General features: G+C 36.4%; 1 protein-coding gene across 7 annotated transcripts in view; it reads right to left on the bottom strand.

Annotated features, from left to right (window-relative positions):
- The window catches only part of LOC110375897 (kazrin), a 107036-nt gene that overhangs the window by 19145 nt on the left and 65824 nt on the right, over positions 1 to 22067 (bottom strand). For 5 of the 7 annotated variants that reach the window (XM_049837945.2, XM_064035850.1, XM_064035849.1 and 2 more), the window contains exons 2-6: positions 8343 to 8588; positions 6852 to 7119; positions 6136 to 6387; positions 3411 to 3541; positions 2156 to 2318 (exon numbers count right to left, since the gene is read on the bottom strand). In XM_049837945.2, the coding sequence (XP_049693902.1) occupies positions 2156 to 2318; positions 3411 to 3541; positions 6136 to 6387; positions 6852 to 7119; positions 8343 to 8378 (850 nt within the window). In that variant the 5' untranslated portion in view covers positions 8379 to 8588. The remainder of the gene's footprint in view (positions 1 to 2155; positions 2319 to 3410; positions 3542 to 6135; positions 6388 to 6851; positions 7120 to 8342; positions 8589 to 22067) is intronic. The other 2 variants (XM_049837949.2, XM_064035848.1) reach the window with 1 other exon arrangement.

Genomic DNA, 22067 nt, shown 5'->3' with positions numbered 1-22067 from the left:
CTCTGAGTATTTTCACAAAAGGCTGAATGTTATTTCAAACATTTCAAAATTACTGTTAGCAAAGATTAATCAGTAAATTGATGATGTAATATTAAACTCTAGTAGGTACCGATAGCTAGATAGATAATGAAACAACTTTGCAATAAGATCCACATCTTCCAAAGTATTCTGCTTATTTACTTGACACAACCGCAGAACGTGACTTCATTATTTTGCCTGCCATTGCCTCATAGGCAACGAATCGACTCGAACCAGGCCTAACTATAATTTAGGTAAACGATGCCGTCTAAACTTCATGACATAACGAATTATGATTGAATCATTTATAATTTTATCTAGCTCAACTAACTTAAATCTGGCAAAGTAATAACGCCAAATTGTCATTACCCATAATTCGATAACATAGTAGATAAACACGCTTTAACAACCAAAAACCGAATTTACTTTTATTTTAACGATTTGCAAATATTGTAGGCCTTCTACATGAACTTAAAATGATTGTACAGTGACCTACTTATCTGATTATGGCGTACGTAAAATGAGGCCAATGGAAATTCAATATGGCGTACGAAATAAAACGAGAAAGGTTTAAAACTATGGTCTAACTTAAATATATGGGGTAAGTTGCTGTCTAGCTTGTTAAAAACTTGGAAAATGGCTTATTCAAAGCTATTTTAGTGAGTTTTATGTTCAAAATATTCTTAAAAATTTGACTGATGTCGAGTTTTGGACATATGATATCTGGGAATAAATTTAATCCATCTAATTTTCCGGTGTTCGTTGGACACATTCGAGCTAATGATGCAAAAGTGATTAAATATAAAGCTTGATAAACACTCTATCTGGTTGCGGATTACATTAAACATATTGAAACCGGCACCCAACACATGGTACCCAGTTGCCAAAAGCACCCGTTTCTGACAAGTTTCGTCACTCGTCAGCATAATGACATTAGTGAAAATGTCAGTCTACGTTACAAGAGTACACCCTTGGAAGGACGTGACCCGCTTACTGATTTGGGTCTGTGAGGCAGTGTACCTTGCGAAATATTATGAGCATAGTTTATCAAAATGTCGGCTTACTCACGCTTCCCCGGTATCGGGCGGCACTCAACAAATTGCCCACTTTTGTGGGATCGAATCGGATTATTGAGATAAAGCCACTGTAGGTGCAGGTTCTCTATTTATTAAAATGCTATTTACTAAGGTAGGTTAGGAAACTTCTAGAATATAATACCTATCTCTGTTGTAGATCTAATTATATGTATAGACGACTTCCAAACAGTTAAAAACGAGCAGTTATAGACCTGCAGCGTGAACATATGTCTAGGAAACTCAGGATACTCATAATAATTTTTGCTTATAAAGCTAGTAAACGTTTGCAAACATTTTTCGATATGCAGGTTTACCCCTTTTGACATGAACGTCTATAAGCTTACATGACTCAACAATTTCTACGAATAGATTTAAATTCTTCGTAAAACTGAACAGATTTATCCACGTGACGTATAACTTTGCAATTTCAATATCCTTAATGATTCTGTAATATTGTTAATAACAAGTCTATAACATCGAACCAGAGTTTTACAGTAACAGCTTAGTTTAATACTGATATTAATGCCTTTACCAAAACTAATGCTATAAAAATATAATGGGCTAGTGTAATGTGGTCATCAATTTCTTTGGCGAAGTAATACCGTTATAAAGCCGACCATTATGTTTTTGGGCAAGATCTATTTTGATATATATGTTTAGAAAATGTTTTTTGGGGATAATGGGCGAATGAAGCTGGTCTCTGTATAATGATAATGGCTTATTTGCTAACTGGTATAATGGGAAAATAACAAAACAAAAATATGTATAAGTACTCAAGACAATTAATAAGGAGTCGGAATCAAGCCTATTGTTTCAATCAATAAATAAAGCAAATATAGTTTTTTTGACATATGAAATGAAATCACGAGTTTGCTATCCAGATATATTTCGAAGGATAATATGAGGAGTGACCAGAGGTTCTGATGCAGACAAATAATATTGACTGCGGCAATACCCGTGCCCCCAGTAATTAACAGTCATATCTATCCATGACTGTTTCTCATGGTACACCATCATTCTTCCTGAATCAAAATCTGTTCCTTATAAAAATGTATACTTACAGTTAACAGCTTCTCTAGCGAGCAACAATTCCTTCTCCAGTTGCTGTGGGTCCAACTGAGGTCCATCTTGAGTATCAGACTTGGCTCGTTCAAGCAATGTGCTGCCCGCCTCACCTCTTTCTGCCGCCGCTACTAATAGGCGACGTACTCTAGTTAACTCGGCCTGGACAAGATTTTTATTATTAGATAGATAGATAAGAGGGAAGATTGGAAGGTTATAAGGAGATCGTCTATTCTCAGGTGTTAGTTAAAGAAGCTTAAGTGGAAGTGATTAATGAAAGGCGTAAAGGTTGGCGCTGTTTTCAGTTGACAGTAGAAGATAGATGATTTTATTTCTGTGAAGATTTAGTAGTTGAAGTGTTTTACAGTACATCTGTTACAGCCTTTTTATCGTCCCACTGCTGGGCACAGGCTTCCTCTCACACGGAGAAGGATTCAGCATTAATCACCACGCTTGCTCATTGCGGATTGGTGATTTCAGACTTTATAGTCCAGGATTCCTCAAGATGTTTTCCTTCACCTTTTTTATCAGCCATTGGTGTCTAAGATATACTTAGAAAGTACTTACAAACTTAGAAAAGTTGCATTGGTACTTGCCTGACCTGGAATCGAACCTACGCCCTCATACTTGAGAGGTTGGTCCTTTACCCACTAGGCCACCACGACTTTTACTTTTACAGTACATAATTTAACTAAATTCAGCAAAGACAAAAACACTGCCTATGAAAACTAAGACTGGTCACTTGAGAAAATTCAATCAGGCTGCAGTTGTTCATAGTAGATAACAAAAATAAGAACATTATTTTCTCATATATCTAATGTAGACAATGTAATAGCATACAATAGTTACGTATTAACGAGAATGACTTCCCAAAGGTGCATCGAAAGAGTAATAAACTCACGATATCTTATTTAACATCAGCGTAACTCCGGCCGAGTGGAAAAAGGTTAAGTAAAAAATTGATCCTTGAACGCTGCGAGAATCACTAATGACAGTTTATTGGAGAAATATACCTTTTTGGAATGGGGTACTCTATCCACCAATGGTGTTATTTGGGGTTATGGGAACATTAAGTGGAAACTCCATAGAAGGCTATGAGATAAAGGAGAATGCTGCCTTGGTGAAACACAAAAAATCGAAGGTAATTTTAGGACTTAAGCGGTCCTTAAATATAAATCCAAGCTTATCATCTAACAACTGTATTATTAGAATGCCCTCATCGTTGATCCCACAAAATTGTATATAAGATAATACCTGTAATCTTTCATTTTCCATCCGCAGCCTCCTTGCGACTTGGGCCGCGGTGAGCATCCCAGGGGACGCCGGGACTTCTTCCTGACGCGACCGATCCGAACGACCGCCCGGGGAAGCGGCATCTGTACGAACTATTTCATTTAAATAAGTAGATCTGTAGGAGAGAGGATTATTTTTGTGATGTATCTAAAATATCAAAATAATATTTTAGTACATCTTTGAAGCTTACTCTACTGCCCCTATTACTTTAGGTATTCACGTAATCTTTTCAGATCAATTCCACCCTGTCTTAGCTCGTTAAAGTTAGCTACCTCTTACAACTCATTCCATCTCTTCAACTATTCCGACTAACTTTTCGCAAAAAAGCTTTTAGTTTGAAATCTATGTATGTATCCTCTTTACTTGAAGTGGAATTTCAACATTTGTTTATTTCTTTAGTTCAACAATGGGTGTTTTCACAACAGAACGTCAAAAGTAATTACCAAAAATGACATCTCTATTTAAAATGATTTCGTGCCTTTTATGTGAAATAAATGGCTTTACGCGGATTTACTGCCGGAAGTCAGTTAATTAACGCCCGATTGTTTGTACCCTGACTTATTAATTTACTGCGAAACTTTTTTATTGCCTGCACGCGTATGTACGTAAGGCTCGAGCAGACCGGATGCGTATGCGTAACCACGCGCGTAGTCACGCGCGTAGTTACGGCGTAACCATGAGTTGTAATGTATGGAAATGTATGAGACCGGCCACACCGCTTGCGTAACGACGCGCGTGTCTACGTTACGCAAGCGGTGTGGCCTGTCTCATACCCATTTCACTGCTACGCGTGTTTCGATGTAAATACAACTGAACCACCTACGTATTTCGAAATAATGGTTACTTATCATTTTCTGTTGACAACACCGCTTTCTAATTTGGGCCTCATTTACTCGGTATCATTGCCATGTTTATAGCTGTACTTCCACAAAGTTGAATCCTTGTTTAGCGTTCAAGGGCTCACGTAGTTACCCTCATTATTAGCTGTCGTACAATAATATGAAAAGTTTTGTAAAGTACGGTGCCGCCGCAGTCATATAAATGGAATTGGTTATGGCGACGTAAACGTTGTTATAACGCGAAAGTTTCCCGAGTCACGAAAGCCGCGGCTCTGGCCGGTCCAGACAAATCGATTGCTCGCATGTTACACGCGTCACGGCACGACGGCAGGTGTGCGCGACGCCTGCTTTATTGTACCATCGCTCCCAAACAGACATATTGACTTCGTAGAAATAACGCCTCTCCGACACCATGTCATTATTCTCCTTCAGACAACCACTAATGCCACGGAACAAATAGAGTGAGAAAACTCTCAGAATCTACTGCCTCACATTAATAAACGTACGAGCCCCGCACTCGGATGCGAGGAAAAAGAAATAATAAGCTGAAGGATTAGTAACAAATGGAGCAGTGGCAAATTGGTCGCCGAGCGCCGGGTCTATCGTGCACAAATAAAGACAGATTGCAGATAAATTATGCTCGGGTGCACATTGTCCCAGTGATCCTATTATCCAGCTTACTCTGATAAGTCAATACGGTGAGGCATTGCACAATTGTCTCCGAGACCAATTGTTACGGCTGAATGCACAACCCCGGATAACCGACCGTATAATACATTAAGTTATGGACCAAGTAGCTGTCATAACTCAGCCAGTGTTATTACAGCTATGTAAAATAAAAAGACTCAAATAGTAACTTAAATAACTGCTTACTAATTAAAGCACTGAGAAAGGAATTAAATGACAAATTGCAACATCAGGCGGAAAGTTTCTTTCTAGCGGAGTTGGCTGGCTGTGCAGTGTGCAGTTAGTCGGCAAATGAGCTTATTCCCCAAGGCTGCGCGCTCATTAGCAGCGAGGATATTCTGCAGAGAGCGGCCCGCACAATATATGGATGTTTTACCAACACATAGTTCGTGTCACCTCCTCACTTGCGACGAGGAAAATATTAATTTAGTTGCACTTGTGCTTACTAGCTTTTAATAAATTGACTCCAAACGAAAATTCATGGAAAAGCTTTTAACTTCAGTACAAAGAGAACGTACACAGTTGTTGTTTTCTCTTTATTAAAGCTAGGAGCGCTGCGTCCAATAAATTTTGTTTGTAAATTCATTTTTAAAGGAGTTTCACCAACCAACTCCAAATGCAGTTGGGAACTATAACTTTTGTAAATACCAATAATTAAATTTTACCCTGCAACGATATAATACGCACAATATATTCGGAACTTCGACGTGTAGTCGAACATGTATGTTGTGTCTTCTATTATAAAGTAAGAGGAGCCTAATTGTATTCAGTGTGTGTAGTCTAAGACAGAGTTGAACGACGCTCATAACATTCTCAGCTTGTAGCAGCACCTATGAAGAATTTCAAACTAACTCTAACTTACTTCATCAACAAAACAAACATGCCGTCTCGACTAGTTACGAACTATTATCTCTTGGATTACAGACTCTTAAGACAAACTCTAGCTGCCAAGTTTACCTTTTCCACAGCCCCGCTTTGTTTTATTTCATAAATAATTTGGATAAACGCAGTATATTTTGAGCAGCTTTTATATTTATTTGAACTTTGGCGTACCACGCCAGCCGGGATCACAATGTTTGGACATTGAGTGACAATATGACAAAAATCACTGCGGAAATGTTGTAAAATAAAAATCGCATATTAAGCAATGTATTTATTACCTCCTTCTAGAGTAGCAGTGATATCAGCTCTTGGTTCAGGTCCGTCACTACTCCGTCCTGGTGAAGTAGCATCAGGAAGAGGTACTTCTTCTTCGGAACTGTCCGCTGGATCTAAAATGTTCCTTTCACTGGTATGACTGTTGCCACCGTTGCCGATTTCAGCGTAAGTTCCACTGTCGCTGCCGTTTTGTGTTGACCATTTGACTGGAGACTCGAGCTTTCCATTCGCTTGGTTTTCTTTATTGTCATCGTCTAGGAAGAGGATAAAATACTGATAAGTACAATGAGTTCTTAAAAGTTAATCTTTTACTTTAATTTTCAAAAGATGGTGCTAATTTTTATAAAGAACCGACGAGTACATTCCTGAGCGCTTTAACCAAAAGGTAAATGCTAAGAAGGTCACGGACGCGAAATTCACAACGATAAAATACGGATTTGTCCAGTTGGGTTGACTACCTGATGATAATAAATTGTCTGTGAAACAGCGGCTATGAATACTTTAGGGGTTCGATTCAGTTCAAAAGTTCTACTTGTCAAATTCCATACAAATTGTGATTTAAATTCATACTGTTTAAACCCCTGGACTGTTTTGGATAGACTTATCTTTATTGCTGATTAAATGAAGGATTTTTCAATATTGAGTTTTCTGGTCTTTCGTTCCCTACTTCTCCATTCGTTAGGTGTAAGTGACAAAGAATTTGAAAATGTATACTGACCTATAAAAGGATTGTCCTTCCCGTTTCGTATAGACAGTCGCGTGGTCCTGTTGAGCGTGCCCTCCTTATCGACGCTGAGTCCTCCATTGCGTTTGTCCAATGTTCCGATGAGGAGGCGGCGCTCGGGCGGGATCGGCCGGTCGAGTTCGGGCCGCTCGAGCGCCGAGCTGGCCGGAGTGATCAGCGGGTCGGCCGGCTCGGGCTCCGCATCCGCGTCAACCCGAGCACCCACCGATACTTGCTCGTCGACCATCTTGCGGAGTTTCGCCTGTATACATTTGAAGAAGGTTTTTTTCCAAAATAGAGAAAATTATAAATTCGACATATCATGACTACATACAAGTAATCATTCTAAAGATGTTCCCAATTTTTGCAATGTTTAAAATAAATTCATTGTGGATGTTTCTAGATGATAAAGAAATAAATTGATTGTAAACCATGTACGTAATTTTAACTCTAAACATTACAGTCACGGAATGTTTCATGCTTAAAAAGCGATCGTGGAGATCATAAGAAAATCAAGTTTTCCTGTCTAAACAAACACTTTCTTGCTTCCGCGTTCTTTTGTGGGGAATATTGTTGTAATCTTTTGAAAGGGGATTTAGAGTGGATTCTTACATAAGCTTTAATACGTCAACAATAAACAAAATTAAAAAACAGAAGGATGAAGATATGAACTTTTCGCTTGTTCACTATAATCTACCGACATTCCACTGCCTATAGGCAAAGTTTTATAGATACTCTGGTTTCATTACCCACATAATAGTTCAAGCCTATCAATCATTTGACCAATTGGCAAATTAATTAATTGAGGCGTGCTTCAATCGTTTAGCATTTAAATTCTCACCACAAACTGTTTGAGTAGCCACCATGCCATTATGTATTGGCTTTCAGCTTCCATAATGAATATGTTATAAAGCCGTGGTAATCCTGTATATTTATCAACACAGTTTGAGAACAACAGCAATATATTTTGGGCATCCGACGACGCCATATCTGTAGCTATTAATCTGAGCAGACCCCTCTTGCGTAGTTAATTCACCTGCTACCGTTTGATGTAATAGTCGTTTAAGTCTGCTCGCCGTACCGTGCGGCGTGGGGGTGGCGACGAATCATACCACGTCGCCATTACTGATAATACTTTCGTTTTAATGATACCCCCAAAGACGTTTAATGCGAATAGTCACGTTCTATGAAATCCAACCATTAAAATTCTTTAAAAATAAACTCTTAAATAAACACAAAAATTTAAAATATTTTTAATCAAAACCTTTTCTTGGGAAACTTTATACTTTATACTGTAGGTAAATTGGTTATCTAATTAGTTCCATTCAATTAACGATACAAAAAGCAGTTCGCGTGTATGTGCTTGGTAGTGTGCACGCTACCCGCATGTTATGTAGCAGGATGTTGTCAAGAGTTTCCCCGTTAAACGGTCCGACAATGGCTTGTCGAAGTGTGGCGTGCGCTAATCGTGCATGCGGTGCTCACCTGGGCGTCGCCTAGTATGCGGCGCACTAGCGCCATCAGGCCGCCGTGGCAGGCGCTGGCATACTACCCTCCCCCGCCCCGCCGCCTCATTGTCTCCCGCGTGACACCTGCCACACGCTCGTTACACTTCCTATTCACCACTAAACTTTCAATACAAATTGAAACTATTCCACTTTGCCGAGCGCCACCCTTTGTCTCAGCACTCCGATGACAGTCCGGAATGAGGACGTCGCCTCCCGGTATTATCTGAAACAAACATATTTCATTGTTAACTTCATGACGGAGCAGACACACTTGTTCCAGTTTGAATTAACTACCGTGTTCATAATTGTATCGAACTTGTATGAAGCCAACGTATTTTCATTTGGTTAATGGGAATGTCAATATTTTCAGTAATAGCAGTACAGCAGTACCTATTCAATTTCATTTTTCTCATTTCAGTAATTCTCGGTATTTCTATTAGCGAGTTTATAGAAAGTCTGAGTTAAAGTTAGTATAAAATGAAAAACATTTTTCTGCTACAGAAGCCTTTTGAATCATCGTGCGAACTAATTACAGCGTCCACCGAGAAAAAAATACTAAAGGGCTCTTAATTGCCTGCTAAGTACGAACCGTAATAACGTTCCGTCAAAATACTTGTGAAACTCATTATTCAGGTCGACGCCGGCGTCTCCTGCGTTGCTACCTCTCGTCTTTGACGTCAACATCTGATTCTTTTTGTCAATGCCTCCTCAGGCCGCTGCGGCGCTGACGCTAAACGGAAAGGGTTTCTGCTCACTGAAATACAGCCAGGAGCGAGAAAACCGTCGATGTCACAATAAAAAGCTGTTGTTTACTGAACACCGGAACAGCTGCTCTCGCTGTTACTGCCAACTGACGCAATTACACAAACGTGAAACGCTATTGCATTCGTGAAACGTATTTTTTTATGTAATCGAGCCTGTTATGCAAATTTGAGGAACTAACTCAGCTTTTTTTTATAATTTAAGAGCTTTAGACTGATGAATATAGTCTATGCAAACGCTTTAAGGCGGTAATTTGCGAAGTGCGGCTCGTTGGGCCCGCCCGCTTCAGTTATTGGCCGCAAAATTGATTAAAATTCCAGCTGCGTAAGGGAGTCTCATCTACTTTTTTATTAGATTGCGTCCACTGAAGACTGTTTCAGTAAGTTTCTAGTCATGTTTGACCATTTGATTCTGCCGAGTAACCACATCGTGCCGCGTAAATAGCGAACCCAAGATCCCTGTGATGGAAATAAATATCGTAAAAACCACCCGCCGCTGTATTTTTTTATGTTTTAATTTAGTACGAATAACAGCGCACCTGAGTGCTTCTTTAATGAACATTTCAGATTTACTGTGGGCTGTGAGCATATACTTTACTGCCGTTCTGAAGCTGCCATAACGTATTTAGTAGCCTAGTGTTTAAGTAAGTGTAGTTTATTGTAAATAAGGAGAAAGCAGTCGTATGTTAGTGGTAGGATAAAAACCTCATAGGAATGGGTCCAACTATCTTGATGGACAACCTAATTAATTCGACTCACATTCTAAGCCTAAATGATTCTATGTTTCACTAATTTAAATCAATATAGATACCTGACGTTTAATTTAGATTTAGCATTCCCCTATTCTCACAAGGGTCGTCACGTCACGAGTGCAGTATTTATCAAAGTAATTGCGCTGTTTCATTAAAAGTCCCGGCACATCCTTCAAGATTTGCATAAAAAGGTCTCCAGGCCTCTCTGAAAACTTCTCCTTCCCTCGACTTAACATTAAACCAATTTTTAAATGTCACTTCTAAAAAACGTCACGTTTGAAGAGCGGTCTCCGTAAACGGTAAGTGGCTCACAGAATTCGTATTGACCCTTTAAAATAAAACAAAACCTATGGGCCTTTTGGCCCAAATGAATTATTGTGATTGTTCATTTCAATATTTTAAACATTCTGATCTCAATAAATAAATAAAATGGTATTTTCAATCCCATTCGTTCCATTTGATGAGGTTTCAATAAACCCTTTTTATTGCTGAACACGATCAAAATAATTCGTTCAATAAAAAATATATTACGTTTATTCAATTACAACGAAATAAAAATTCCAAAAAGCAACCGAAATTACTTATATAAAAGGTCTAAATAAATGGCTATGTTGTTCTAACAATGTTATGTTTAATTTGATAAACAAGGCACTCGTCGAAACAATCTGTGAGAGGATGCGGGCGCGGGTACAAAGAACTCGAGCAAACTTGTACGTGGCGCGGCGAAAACACGTAATCCTGTATTTCAAACTTTGTTTTGCGGTGCGTTTTTCGTTTGTAATGTTTTACGAATAGGTTAATTAAAATTATTCTGAAATTGAGCTTCGTTTATTACTTGTTGTAGGTTCTACTCAAATATTTATTTCCACAAGATTCTTGGAAGCGGGAATGTATTTTGTTTAAAGTAACTCCACAACCCTTTGATTAGGTTGGAATTAGGATATCTGCGCACGTAAATTTATACTTACGTCAGTTGGGGTAAAATTTAAATTAAAATAACGGCAAATTTTTTGAAGAAGTAAATATTTCTTCTAATCGAAAACAGTATTGCAGTTAGGCACTTATAAAACATTCAAACTCATGCTTGAAGGTTGAAGTTCAGGAGTCAGGCCACATTCAGCCGAAACGTTATTCGGGGTAAACTCCAACCCCGCTATAATTCAAGAGAGTGGAGCTCTGAGCCACGTTATTACAGCCTTTGAATACTTCATATTTTAATTAAAACGTAGTCAGAGGGATTTTGTTTCTAGACACGTGAGCAAACAATCATTTTATATTAGGTACTTATATGTGATTACGTGTACGTTTAAGTACTTACTTCTTGTATTTTATTCACTTTGTTAGGTATGTCTTCTTTATGTTTCTGTGTTTAACTTTGTTCGATTCATTGTTAAGTTTTATAAAAATAGCACATTACACACATAACTTGTTTGCACGATTGTTTTCCCGCGCTCAACAGACTAAAAATAATTTGAAAATAATTATAGGCAAAGGTAACTTCTATACAGCCACCAAAATAATTTGTAGTGCCTAGAATATTTTTTAAAATAAATTCTTAAAATTAAATATTCTTCAACATCTCTTGTTACAAAAAATGAAACATATTTTTAAGAAATTTATTTTTATTATTCTGTTTTGTGTAATGAAATTATGAATATTACTTTTTTAAAGCAGACGGCGCAGGTGACGGGAATCATCCAAAATGGCGGGGGTCGCACTGAGACTGTATTTACTGCGAAACTTACACGACGTGCTTCCAACTGTTTCAATATAATAGAGCCATAAATAGCCAAAGTTTAAGTCTCAGCACTAACCTAGTACATTATAATACTCATTTTCTTTTTGGTTTAGTTAACCATTAACGTCTGTGTTTTAAAAATAGAAGAGGTTGACTATGGCTTGACTTTTTTAATGTGCATCTAGGTATAAAACGGCCAGTTCGAAAATGTTAATCGAATGAGATTATTTTTAATTCATGATTCATGTTTTGCCTTTTTTTCATTCCTCTTTTGTCCCTTAATATTAAGAATGAGTTACTGAAATTATTTTAAAACTTAATATTGTTCCTACATAAACCTTTCGCGTGCTTTCCTATGAAGTTAAATACGTAATTACACTGTAAACGTACTCTATATATTAATGATGAAATGTTTAAGAAGCAGATAAATAATACGTTTATTTACCTAATGCAGTCACCAGAATGAAATATAGCCGGCACATCTACAGGTGCTTAACAAGAATAGAGGTACATTACGTACAGAGAGGCCATTCAATTCAAAATTTTGGAAGCCGCATAAAGCTTTGAAGGCCTCGCTAAATTACGCGCAAAACACCCTGAGGCCTCGTCCAACAAAGCGAACAGCATTAAGCAGGTCATTAATAATACAATCTAGTTATGTGTTAAATAAACTCTTTAGTGAGAATAGCGAATATAGGGTGCTATAAGTAAATGCCGCGGCATGAACCAAGCTCTATTGTTTCTATAATGAAGATATGTGTGCGTATTGCGTGCGACGTCGGAATACTAATATGTTAGTAAATAAATATCGGAGACAAGCTGGTCACATAAACAATAAAAGAAAATAATTATAATTTTCGCTGTGGTATGCGTGACCTCGTATGCGGTGACGAGGTCGACGCCAATGGAGCAACGAGCTTCTTCATTTACACTATTCTTTTTTTGACACTTGACGTTAATTTCGAAAGAAATACATCTGTATGTCTATCTATATACAATCAGTTTTATACTGTAGATTAACGTTGTAATTAAGCTGTAAACACGTGGAGTAATAACTTTAAGGTGACAACCTGACAGTGAAACTTCAATTTAAAATGTGAACCTATAAATTGTGTATAAACTGCCGATATTCATCATTTAAAACGTATTCTAATCCACAAATGTAGTCACACACATCACTTTGAACTAGCTAATCACTTTAAACTTTAGTCGAGACATTCGAGACGAGTATGCAGTGCAAAGCCAGGGAAAGCCAAAGTCGCCGGGTTAATCCGTTTGGCGGTTGCTAACCAGGCGTATCTCGGGCGCATGGCCTGACGGGTAAGACTGGCTGTGTGCACCCCTGACCGCGGGAGACGTGTCCAACGAATACATTTACCCATACCTCCTGCATCTTCTGAATGCCTGGTACATTTGCTGCCGTTTCACTTAATTTATGGTCGATTCTTGGGAGCGGTATGCGGTGTAGTTTGTGATAAGGTGGAGTAATTTTAGTTTTAGTTTAATGAATATTCTACCATAGTAGAGGTATCTGAGAGACTAATGTATAAGGACCATTGAGTTTTTAACGTAGTTTTAACTTCGGCAAGACATAAGTTAAAAAATTTACATGATGTAGATGTGACATCCACTTTTGTGACTTTTACAATTATTTAATCCCGTTTTCTGCGTAAACTTCTAGGTTAACAAAAACTGTCTAATATTGAACTTTAGCTTTAGCTTTAGCTTTAGCTTTAGCTTTAGCTTTAGCTTTAGCTTTAGCTTTAGCTTTAGCTTTAGCTTCTTATAGTTAACGCAGGTCATGTTCCTCTCAGGAGCTTATAAAGCGGTCCAATGATGTAGATAACTGATATTCTTTCATTATCATTCAAGAATTGATAAAACGAACTTTGTAAGTACGTAAAATATCAATATTTACACAACCTAAAACTTCCCTCCAGAGTCGTAAGATGCGCTAAAGAGGACGTGAGTCCCCAATGCATTATAAACTACGATTCTAGGATGTGTACTAAGACCCACCAGTTGGTTATTTATATAAATCTACTTGCTTGCCTGAAATAACAGAGAAGCGATCACATATTCATTAGATATTTTGTGTTTAGTTGCAAAATAGGAATATTTGATTGTAGTATGTAATATAAGATTTGCGATGTTCATAATTCCTTCGTTTAAGAGTAATCTGCTAACAAGTTTCTGTTGTTGTGTAAATTTTGTTGCAATATTTTTTACAAAATCCGAGCAGTTTTTGCTCATAAAAAACTTCACTGGTTTCATTTTTCATGAAACACTCCGAGGATATCAATATAAAATGTTGGTAACATGAAAAAAGAGAAAAGTTACCCTGGCAACGAATATTCCATTTGAATAGTGGAACTTCATCGCTGAATGTTCGTGTTGTGCGGTTGGTAGAAGCCTAGGTAGAAATGTTTCCGTTTTAATCGACGGTTGGACGAACAAAATGTTGTTTTCTTCTTATTTATTGTAAATTCTACTTTATACCTATGCTTAATGACGCCATAACTACTCGACTGTAATGCCAAATTTGCCATGCTTGTATCAAAATGTAGTGCAAAATCGTGAATAGCAAAGTATATAAATACTTATAAGGTGTACAAACAGTGCCGCTGAAACTTTGAAACTGTATAATATACATAAACACACTTGAAGCCCGAATTATAAATATTCGCAGGTAATATTAAGAATAACTTCCACGACAGTTTGACGTAAGAATTTATAAAGTGTTCTAGCGTGGCTGTGCTTGTAATAATGCGGGTTTCAGGCGCGTCAGCGGGAAAAGTTGGTACAAGTTCCCTTAGGAGCCGACGTCGACGTTCCTCCAAGTTGGGAGTCCAAACTCGCTAACTAGATAGGAGCTCGTCCCGACGTCCTTCAGACTTAATTATAAATAAATATCACGAATTTGGGGCCCGCTTCATTTGTTCAACGAATCGTCAATGTCAACTATCGTAATTGGAGCTGGGTTGAGGAAACACAATACGGTCTTATTGAAAGGACTTGATACGTATGCGTTTAGTAACCGGTCATTGTTTAAACCAAATGTTTATCATGAGGGTAAAGTCTTTACGAATCTCTCAAGAATTTAAAAGATTGACCAATTGCCAGTAGGAGTCGCTTACCAGAAGTTCAGTACGTAGGATGATTATAAATAATTCAAGAGTTTACTTTATTTTTTATATTATAAACAATCAAGTAAATTGGTGTATCAATACCACCAACGTGCTTCAAACTGAAGCAGAAAAATATAACCTTTTCCTCTCCTTTGTCAACTACAGTAAAAACATGCTACCCACTGCCGATATTTCAAATCATAAACAAAAAGTAACAGCTTGCAATAATTCCATGGGACAAAAACATCAGACAACTTCGTAAAACAAGGCAGTATTTCATACGATACTGACATTTCATGCCGGTTGTCGCGATCACAATAATATTTTACCTACCTATGTATAACATTTATGAATAAACAGAGGCCTATGTACCTATACGTGTAAATAAATTAACAACCCTTTTTTTCAAAACTCGAAATTACAGTGCCTAGCCTACTTACATTATTTCTCATTTCGAATTGCTTTACTGCTCTGTATTACCCCTGCTGCTAACAATTGATGTGCTGAAGGCAAACAAATTGTACTCTCAAAGATAAGAAGTGAACATCCGCAAAAAGCTTAATTCACATTACATACAATTTACTGCTTCAGGAAACGTCTAAAATCCTGCAATAAACACAACAAAAACCTTTTTCCGCCCAAATAAGCGGCCATCATTATTTAAGGCACCCTAATAAGGCGTGCCACACACTAATATGTAAATGAGCTCTCTTAGGAGCGCATAAATGTATTATAATCGTTTCTACGTATTCCACTGCTCGTGTGTGTGTATAATTGAAATGTCAGGTGGATCTCGCGGTAATCCAATATAGTCGCGAGCGTGATTATGTCATCCGTAGTATTCGAACGTATTTTTATTTAGCCCTGGATTTTTACTAAATCCCCGAGTGTTGGTATTTAATTCGCTTTATTAAAACCGTTTGCGTAAAATGTAGGACAATTTTTTGCTGTTCATAAATGGAAATATATAAGCAGGTATTTTATTTCATGTTTAAAAAGTTACTAAGCGTAAAATGTTTTGACATCACATTTGATAAAGAGTTCAATTTCCTCCAGTAAATGTCGTGGAACTTTCAACTTAATCCATTAGTTTTACTTAATCACAACGTCAACTTATCTACAAGTAGCTATATCCCTAAAACCTGCATACTTTGTAGCAACCACATAGAACAGATTGAAATTAATATCCGCGAGTCACTAACTCATGACGGGGACCACCTTTGATATATTAATCCACTTAAGTTTTACCATTGGCTTAAATAATATGAAATACACTATAGTCTGGTGACGTAATACCAGTTAATATTAAACTGTGCTTAGTTACGCTGAATAAAGCAAGGGTACTGGAGTAGATGAAGATGTTAATTTCCTATGCAAACCTCGATGAAAGCGCTTTGAGCTCAGGTGCTCGGCACAGATATTGCACTGGCCGCCGCGACTGCACCGTTGTACTGACGTATAGACAATCAAAACAATGTAGCTTTTCATTACAGAGGAGTTACATTTTCAATCTTGTTATGTTACCGTTTACACCCGTTTTCAATCATATTGGCAGACAACCTTGTCTAGTTAATATAAAATACTAACGTAATAAAGTTCATATTTTATAACATAGTGAAAGATACGTTACGTAACTTTAGTCAAAAATGTTTTACGAAAATGTTACGAGACAAATTATTATTCATGTTGTTATTGCCACTCGCGCTTAGTAAACATCCAAAAGAGAGCCTTAACAAAACACTCTTTAATTACTTTGCGACTGATTAATGAATTTATGAAGAAAACCCCATTTGTAATAAAGATAAAAACACAAACAAGCTTGGAATATTGGTATTCCAGTGATATTGTTAGTTAGAGCTATTATAACAATTACTGTAAACGATTCTTGTTTTAATAATAACAATGGAAATATCTTTTAGTATCAGCTTCGACTAATGAACTGGAAAATACAAGAATACTACTATGAAAGATGTTTAGGTTTATGACGCCAATGTTGTAGCTTATTAATTTTGTGAATTAACTTAATGAAAAATGTCTTAGTTTATTAAATGATTGGCTGGTTAACTATGTCATTTTTTGAGCAACTGGGCTTACAACTCTGCTAAAATATTAATATTCCTACAATGTAATACCAAACGTTAAATATTTAATTCGTTCAATTGAACAAAGGCCTCCATAATAACAGAGTTGATAAAATAAATTACGTTCGCCGAAATTGTTAATCCTTAACAAAATTAACGTCCAACTGAAAAACACAGTGTTTAACTTATATTATAACATTTAACATTATCATGAAGGTTCAATATAATCCTGGAACCTTTTTTGAGTAGGCAACACTGAATGCAGACCTCTCAACATACGAGGTAATAGGTTGGTCACAGATTAACGAATAACTAATACGTAGAGTGGCCACGTAATTAAAATGTTGCATGCCGTTTGGTAATCTGGAATTTAAATGGGAAATTGTTTTATAGTGGGCAGCTTTTAATAATAAATTGATATGACTTGTGTATAATTACGCTTGTTAGATATGGGTACTTTAACGCCACTGTTTTTAATTATCGTGTTGAAATAGCTATGATTGTTTGTTTCATGCGAGGTTCAAATTAGGACTTTTTCTTTCAATAAAGTTAATTCGAATTTCTAATAATATTTCTTTCAATTCGGTAATAAATGGAGTTAATGTTTTTCGGAATTTGTGGGTGTTATAATTTGATTCGTTATTGTTATTTTTTTACCTTAGTTAGCCTGGCAACTTATTAATCAGTGCCTACAACTTTCCCAACTTTGTAGGTTACACAAAGAACATTTTAGAGCATAAAATATAACCCTTCAAAACTGGGAAAATTATAAGAAACTTGGTCCGCCGTCAGGTAAGACGGGGTGTGTTAAAATTTAAAGAAATCCTGAGTGTATGCTTAGCGGGGCGATAACCCTAGAATGATGATGTCAAAATGTTAATTGCATATGTAAAGCGGTCCCGTTGCGCTGGGTTCACGACCTGAGGTGGGCGACCTACCCTACAATATTGAGAGATGTTGCACAGATAAGATATGTACGTAACAATATAATGAGTTGAGAGTACCTTTGTAGGTAACTATATAAAGTGCAATTGGCGCCAGGGGTAGTCTAAGTTAATTGTTTGTGTTTTATGTACCTAGTTTATGAATTCTGACTACATCTGTTAGTTAAATTGAAGTTTATATCGCTCGTTTTGTGAATTTTCAAATTAGATAATTCTGAGAAAAAGGTACTTACATATATAAAAACCCTATATTTTAATTAAAAACACGTCAGATTTTACTTTAAAATAAGAAGCTCTGTAAATGACTCCATCTGACCAGCTCAAATTCAGAATACAAAATTAATAACAAAAAGAAGCCAATAAACGAAATAATATAATTTAAACAAATTAACATAACAAAAGGAAGCTTACAATAAAACACAACAGGTAAATGACAATGTTACAGTAAGGTCAGGTAATAAAGTTTATTTTAACGAGCGCAACACCCTTCGCGCCGATGTTACTAACACTTTAATGTACCACAATGTATGCAGGTGCCATTTCACGTAATCGTTCATAAATTAGGTTTTAACGTTAAATATGGCTGTAGTCATCAAATATGTGTTGATCCCATGTCGTAATTATATACATCGGTACCTATGTGTAGTATTTGAAAGATACCCAAAATTAGGAATTTTCTTTCATTCCTACTGCAGGGCACATGCCTCTTTTTATACGGAGAAGGAATGAGTGTTATTATAAAACAATAGAAAATCAATTGTGCCTCTCGTATATCTGCGCTCCGACAAAGTTATGCAAAAAAGTTAATGTATTGTACATACTCGTGTATTGTTTTATGTACATACTCATGCAATTCTGCATACATTTCGATGTTTATTTATCTTAGAATGTTTATTAGTCAAAATGGAGTAAGTATATGGCGAATGCCAGGTAAACTGAAAGAGTGTAGATATATTCTGTTCTTCGCCATGCTTCTTATAATTACGTTTAAACCCACTAATGGATACCACAGACACTTCAGAGGTAGATTGTCGAACAGCTTCCGAGAATAAACAGTGGAAATAAACACTGTTGTGATTCCACAAAGTAAGTAAATAATCCCTCTGTAATGGAGTTGTTACCTTCTTAGTAGTTACTCTTGTTAGTGCGGCTTTGTCGGCAGTTACATCCTAAATTCTGCTGCTCAGTATTAAATATACTGACTTATAGATACATTTATTGTTTAAAAAAATCCTTGTCATCCATATTAATATAATTCATATGTCGCGCTTACACGTTAATACTACTGAAACGATTTAAATGAAAGGTGCATAGACAGTCTGGTGAATAGTGCCCTGGAAAAGATATAGGCTACTACTTGATATCCAGTTGCTGGAAATAGTTCCCTCAAGAAGCTGGTGGAATTGCGAAGAATAACTACTGTTCATGTACATTTTTGAAACTACAAATAATTGTATCTTTCATGACATCGAGTAATTTAGGTACCTAAATTAATGAATCTATTGACCTTTCTAGACCTACTCATAAAAATTAAAGATTAAATTGAAGGATAAATTAAACTTGTACAAATAGGCGACACTACTAAATTATTCACGAGTAAATATTTTATGAAAATACAAGGTAGGTTTTGGTGTTCTTATTTAGACATTAAAATTACACCTAAGTACTTATTAGCTTACTTTGAAGACTATTTCAAAGCCGAATAAATTAATCATAGATTTAGTAGGTAATTAAAACATGCTTACTTATGTTTATTGTATAGTAAAGGAAAATACAGCGTTGAAAAATCCGTACCTATAAGTCGCCATTACTACGCGAAGCTTGGTGAAGCTACGCTTTACTACGCGTCAGTGGCTACAATTGCTACGAAAGTCTATTAATTTTTTGACGCTGCTGTTAGCAACTGCAGATTTTTTTGTTGTATGTGAGTATATGTATTTATTATTCACAGACTTTCATAGGGAAAATTAGGGTCGCCTTGAGCTTTTACTCTAAATAGAAGATTGGTAAAGAAAACGTTGAAAAATCCATGTGTAGCCTTTACTACGCGAAGCTTGGAGAAGCATTAGGTACTACGCGTCAGTGGCTACAATTGCTACGAATAAATGTCTATTAATTTTTAGCAGATTAATTTGTTGTGTGTGAGTATATTTATTATTTACAAACTAAATTAAACGTAATTAAAATTAATGTTGTCTTTACTTTTATTAGAAGATTAGTCCTTCTTTACAGTTATTATTAAGGAATAATACCTATATCCTCAACACTTTAATTAAGTACTGGCGTATCCAGCGATATTTGAACATTGGTAGTTTGAAGTTTGGATTATTACTTGGACGGTTAACGTTAACTGGCCATCTTGGCGGTCTAGCGGGACACGCGGCTGCCAAACGATAAGTACCGGATTCAATTCCCGAGTCGGGCGATGTTAAACAGTCCTTGAGCTCATTAACTGCTTTAGCGTATCTAAATGCATCGCTGGAGTGACGTTTGTAGCTTTAAAATTGGTAACGAGATATTCCATACTAAATGTTCTAATTTTGGTATATTTGTCGTTCGGCGAAATACCACGTAAAAGAAATAGGTATACATTTTTTGTTAACAAGCGGTTTGTTCAAGTCAGCACTTTGAACATTTGCTGGATTTGTCCTTATTTATATAGCAGTGTTGAGTGGCATTCCGGTACTTAAAAAAAAAGTTTCATGTTCTTGGAGAATGAATCAAAAATAGAATCCAATCTAAAACAAAACATAACAAATCACAAACGAGCACTGAAGCCGCCAACACAAAAAGGTTTGTCAAATATTTTTTAATACAATGTCGCATTCACAATAAAGTTTTATTGCGATACAAAGCGTTAATTTCCTCAGGGACAACACCCAGTGGGCTGTAATTTACATACAGAGTCTACCTCAAACCCACGTCAATATTGAATAAAGTGTATGTTACCTATCGTCAGTCCTTATGTGGCTGTTACTGTCACTAGCTTTTAGGATTCCATTCGAAATGTAAACTATCACTTTACATAGTAGTTTAAATAGTGAATAAGCGAAATCGTGACCTACATCAATGTCATTGGCCGATTGTATCTTAGTTTCCAATCCAATAATGTGATAGCAATATTTTCCTCAAATATTCCCGATTTAAACACATGAAAAACACTAAAAAAGAAACAACCATCAATACAATTTCCTCACAAGAAATAAACTTAACAAAAGTGGCGATAAACACCGAATATCACCCGTATAGCGACTACGGTATCTTCGTATCGTGATAGAAGCTCGTTAAAGAGTAGGGAGCCGGAATAAACACACTCCTTGTGATAGTGAACCCACGGGGAGGGGGTAAATGGGGGAAAATCATCTCTCTAACAAGCGCCATCGGAAAACAATCGGGGGACATTGTTGTTTTTTTTTTGCGAAGGTAAAATGTTGATTTACGATTTGTTACCATGTAGGTTTTGTATGAACTACATTCTAGATAAAGATAGGAAATCTTTGTTAAATAGATCTAAAGGTTATCTCAATTGTTCAGGAAAAAACACCTCAGATAATGCAAGTTCCTACTTGATAAACAAAAGGTATAGCTGCTGTCATGTCACAAAAACGCTCATCAAGAAAAGAGTTTTCAACTTCGTTGTAAATGTTATATACAACACATCATCATCTTTTCTACGAAATTCCCAAGAATTTACCAATTTAATTCATTCTTATTAAGTGTATTATCAAATAACATACAGAAATGATGAAATAAACTTGTGATTTACGTGTAACATTTTTATTTATAACTCAAGCAATCACAATGTCAGAAATAGATATTCGGCAATCATTATGTGAATTATCTTGAAAACATGACCATCAGAATTTAATATTATACACCAAATGAAGAGAAATACTGAGAGTTATCGCTAAATTTATATTTCATTATTTAAAACATTAAAGCAGTATCGGCATTAAGGTACTGTTTCAGATTATAAGTCAAGTCATTTACATTCTATTTTTAGGATCCTTCAGAAAGAGAGTCACGAACCTCCCACGCTTTCACCTACACTGGTCATATAATATTACAATATTAGAACGATATTTGTTATAATGTAGTACTCCTACGGTGATATAAAATGCCACTTCCTACGATGTGCCTTAATTGTGTCTGTTATAGTTTATTTTTTATAGAGTTGCTTAGGTGTGAAGAATTTAAAACATTGGATTGGCGATGAAGGCTCTTACAGCAAAATGTAGGTAGGAATCCCAGTCTTTCGGTGACATATTACTTAAGAAAACGGTGTAGTGTTACGTATA

Source organism: Helicoverpa armigera, chromosome 8 (assembly GCF_030705265.1).
Source record: "Helicoverpa armigera isolate CAAS_96S chromosome 8, ASM3070526v1, whole genome shotgun sequence".
NCBI classification, from domain to species: Eukaryota; Metazoa; Arthropoda; class Insecta; order Lepidoptera; family Noctuidae; genus Helicoverpa; species Helicoverpa armigera.
This window is presented reverse-complemented; position numbering and strand designations above follow the sequence as displayed.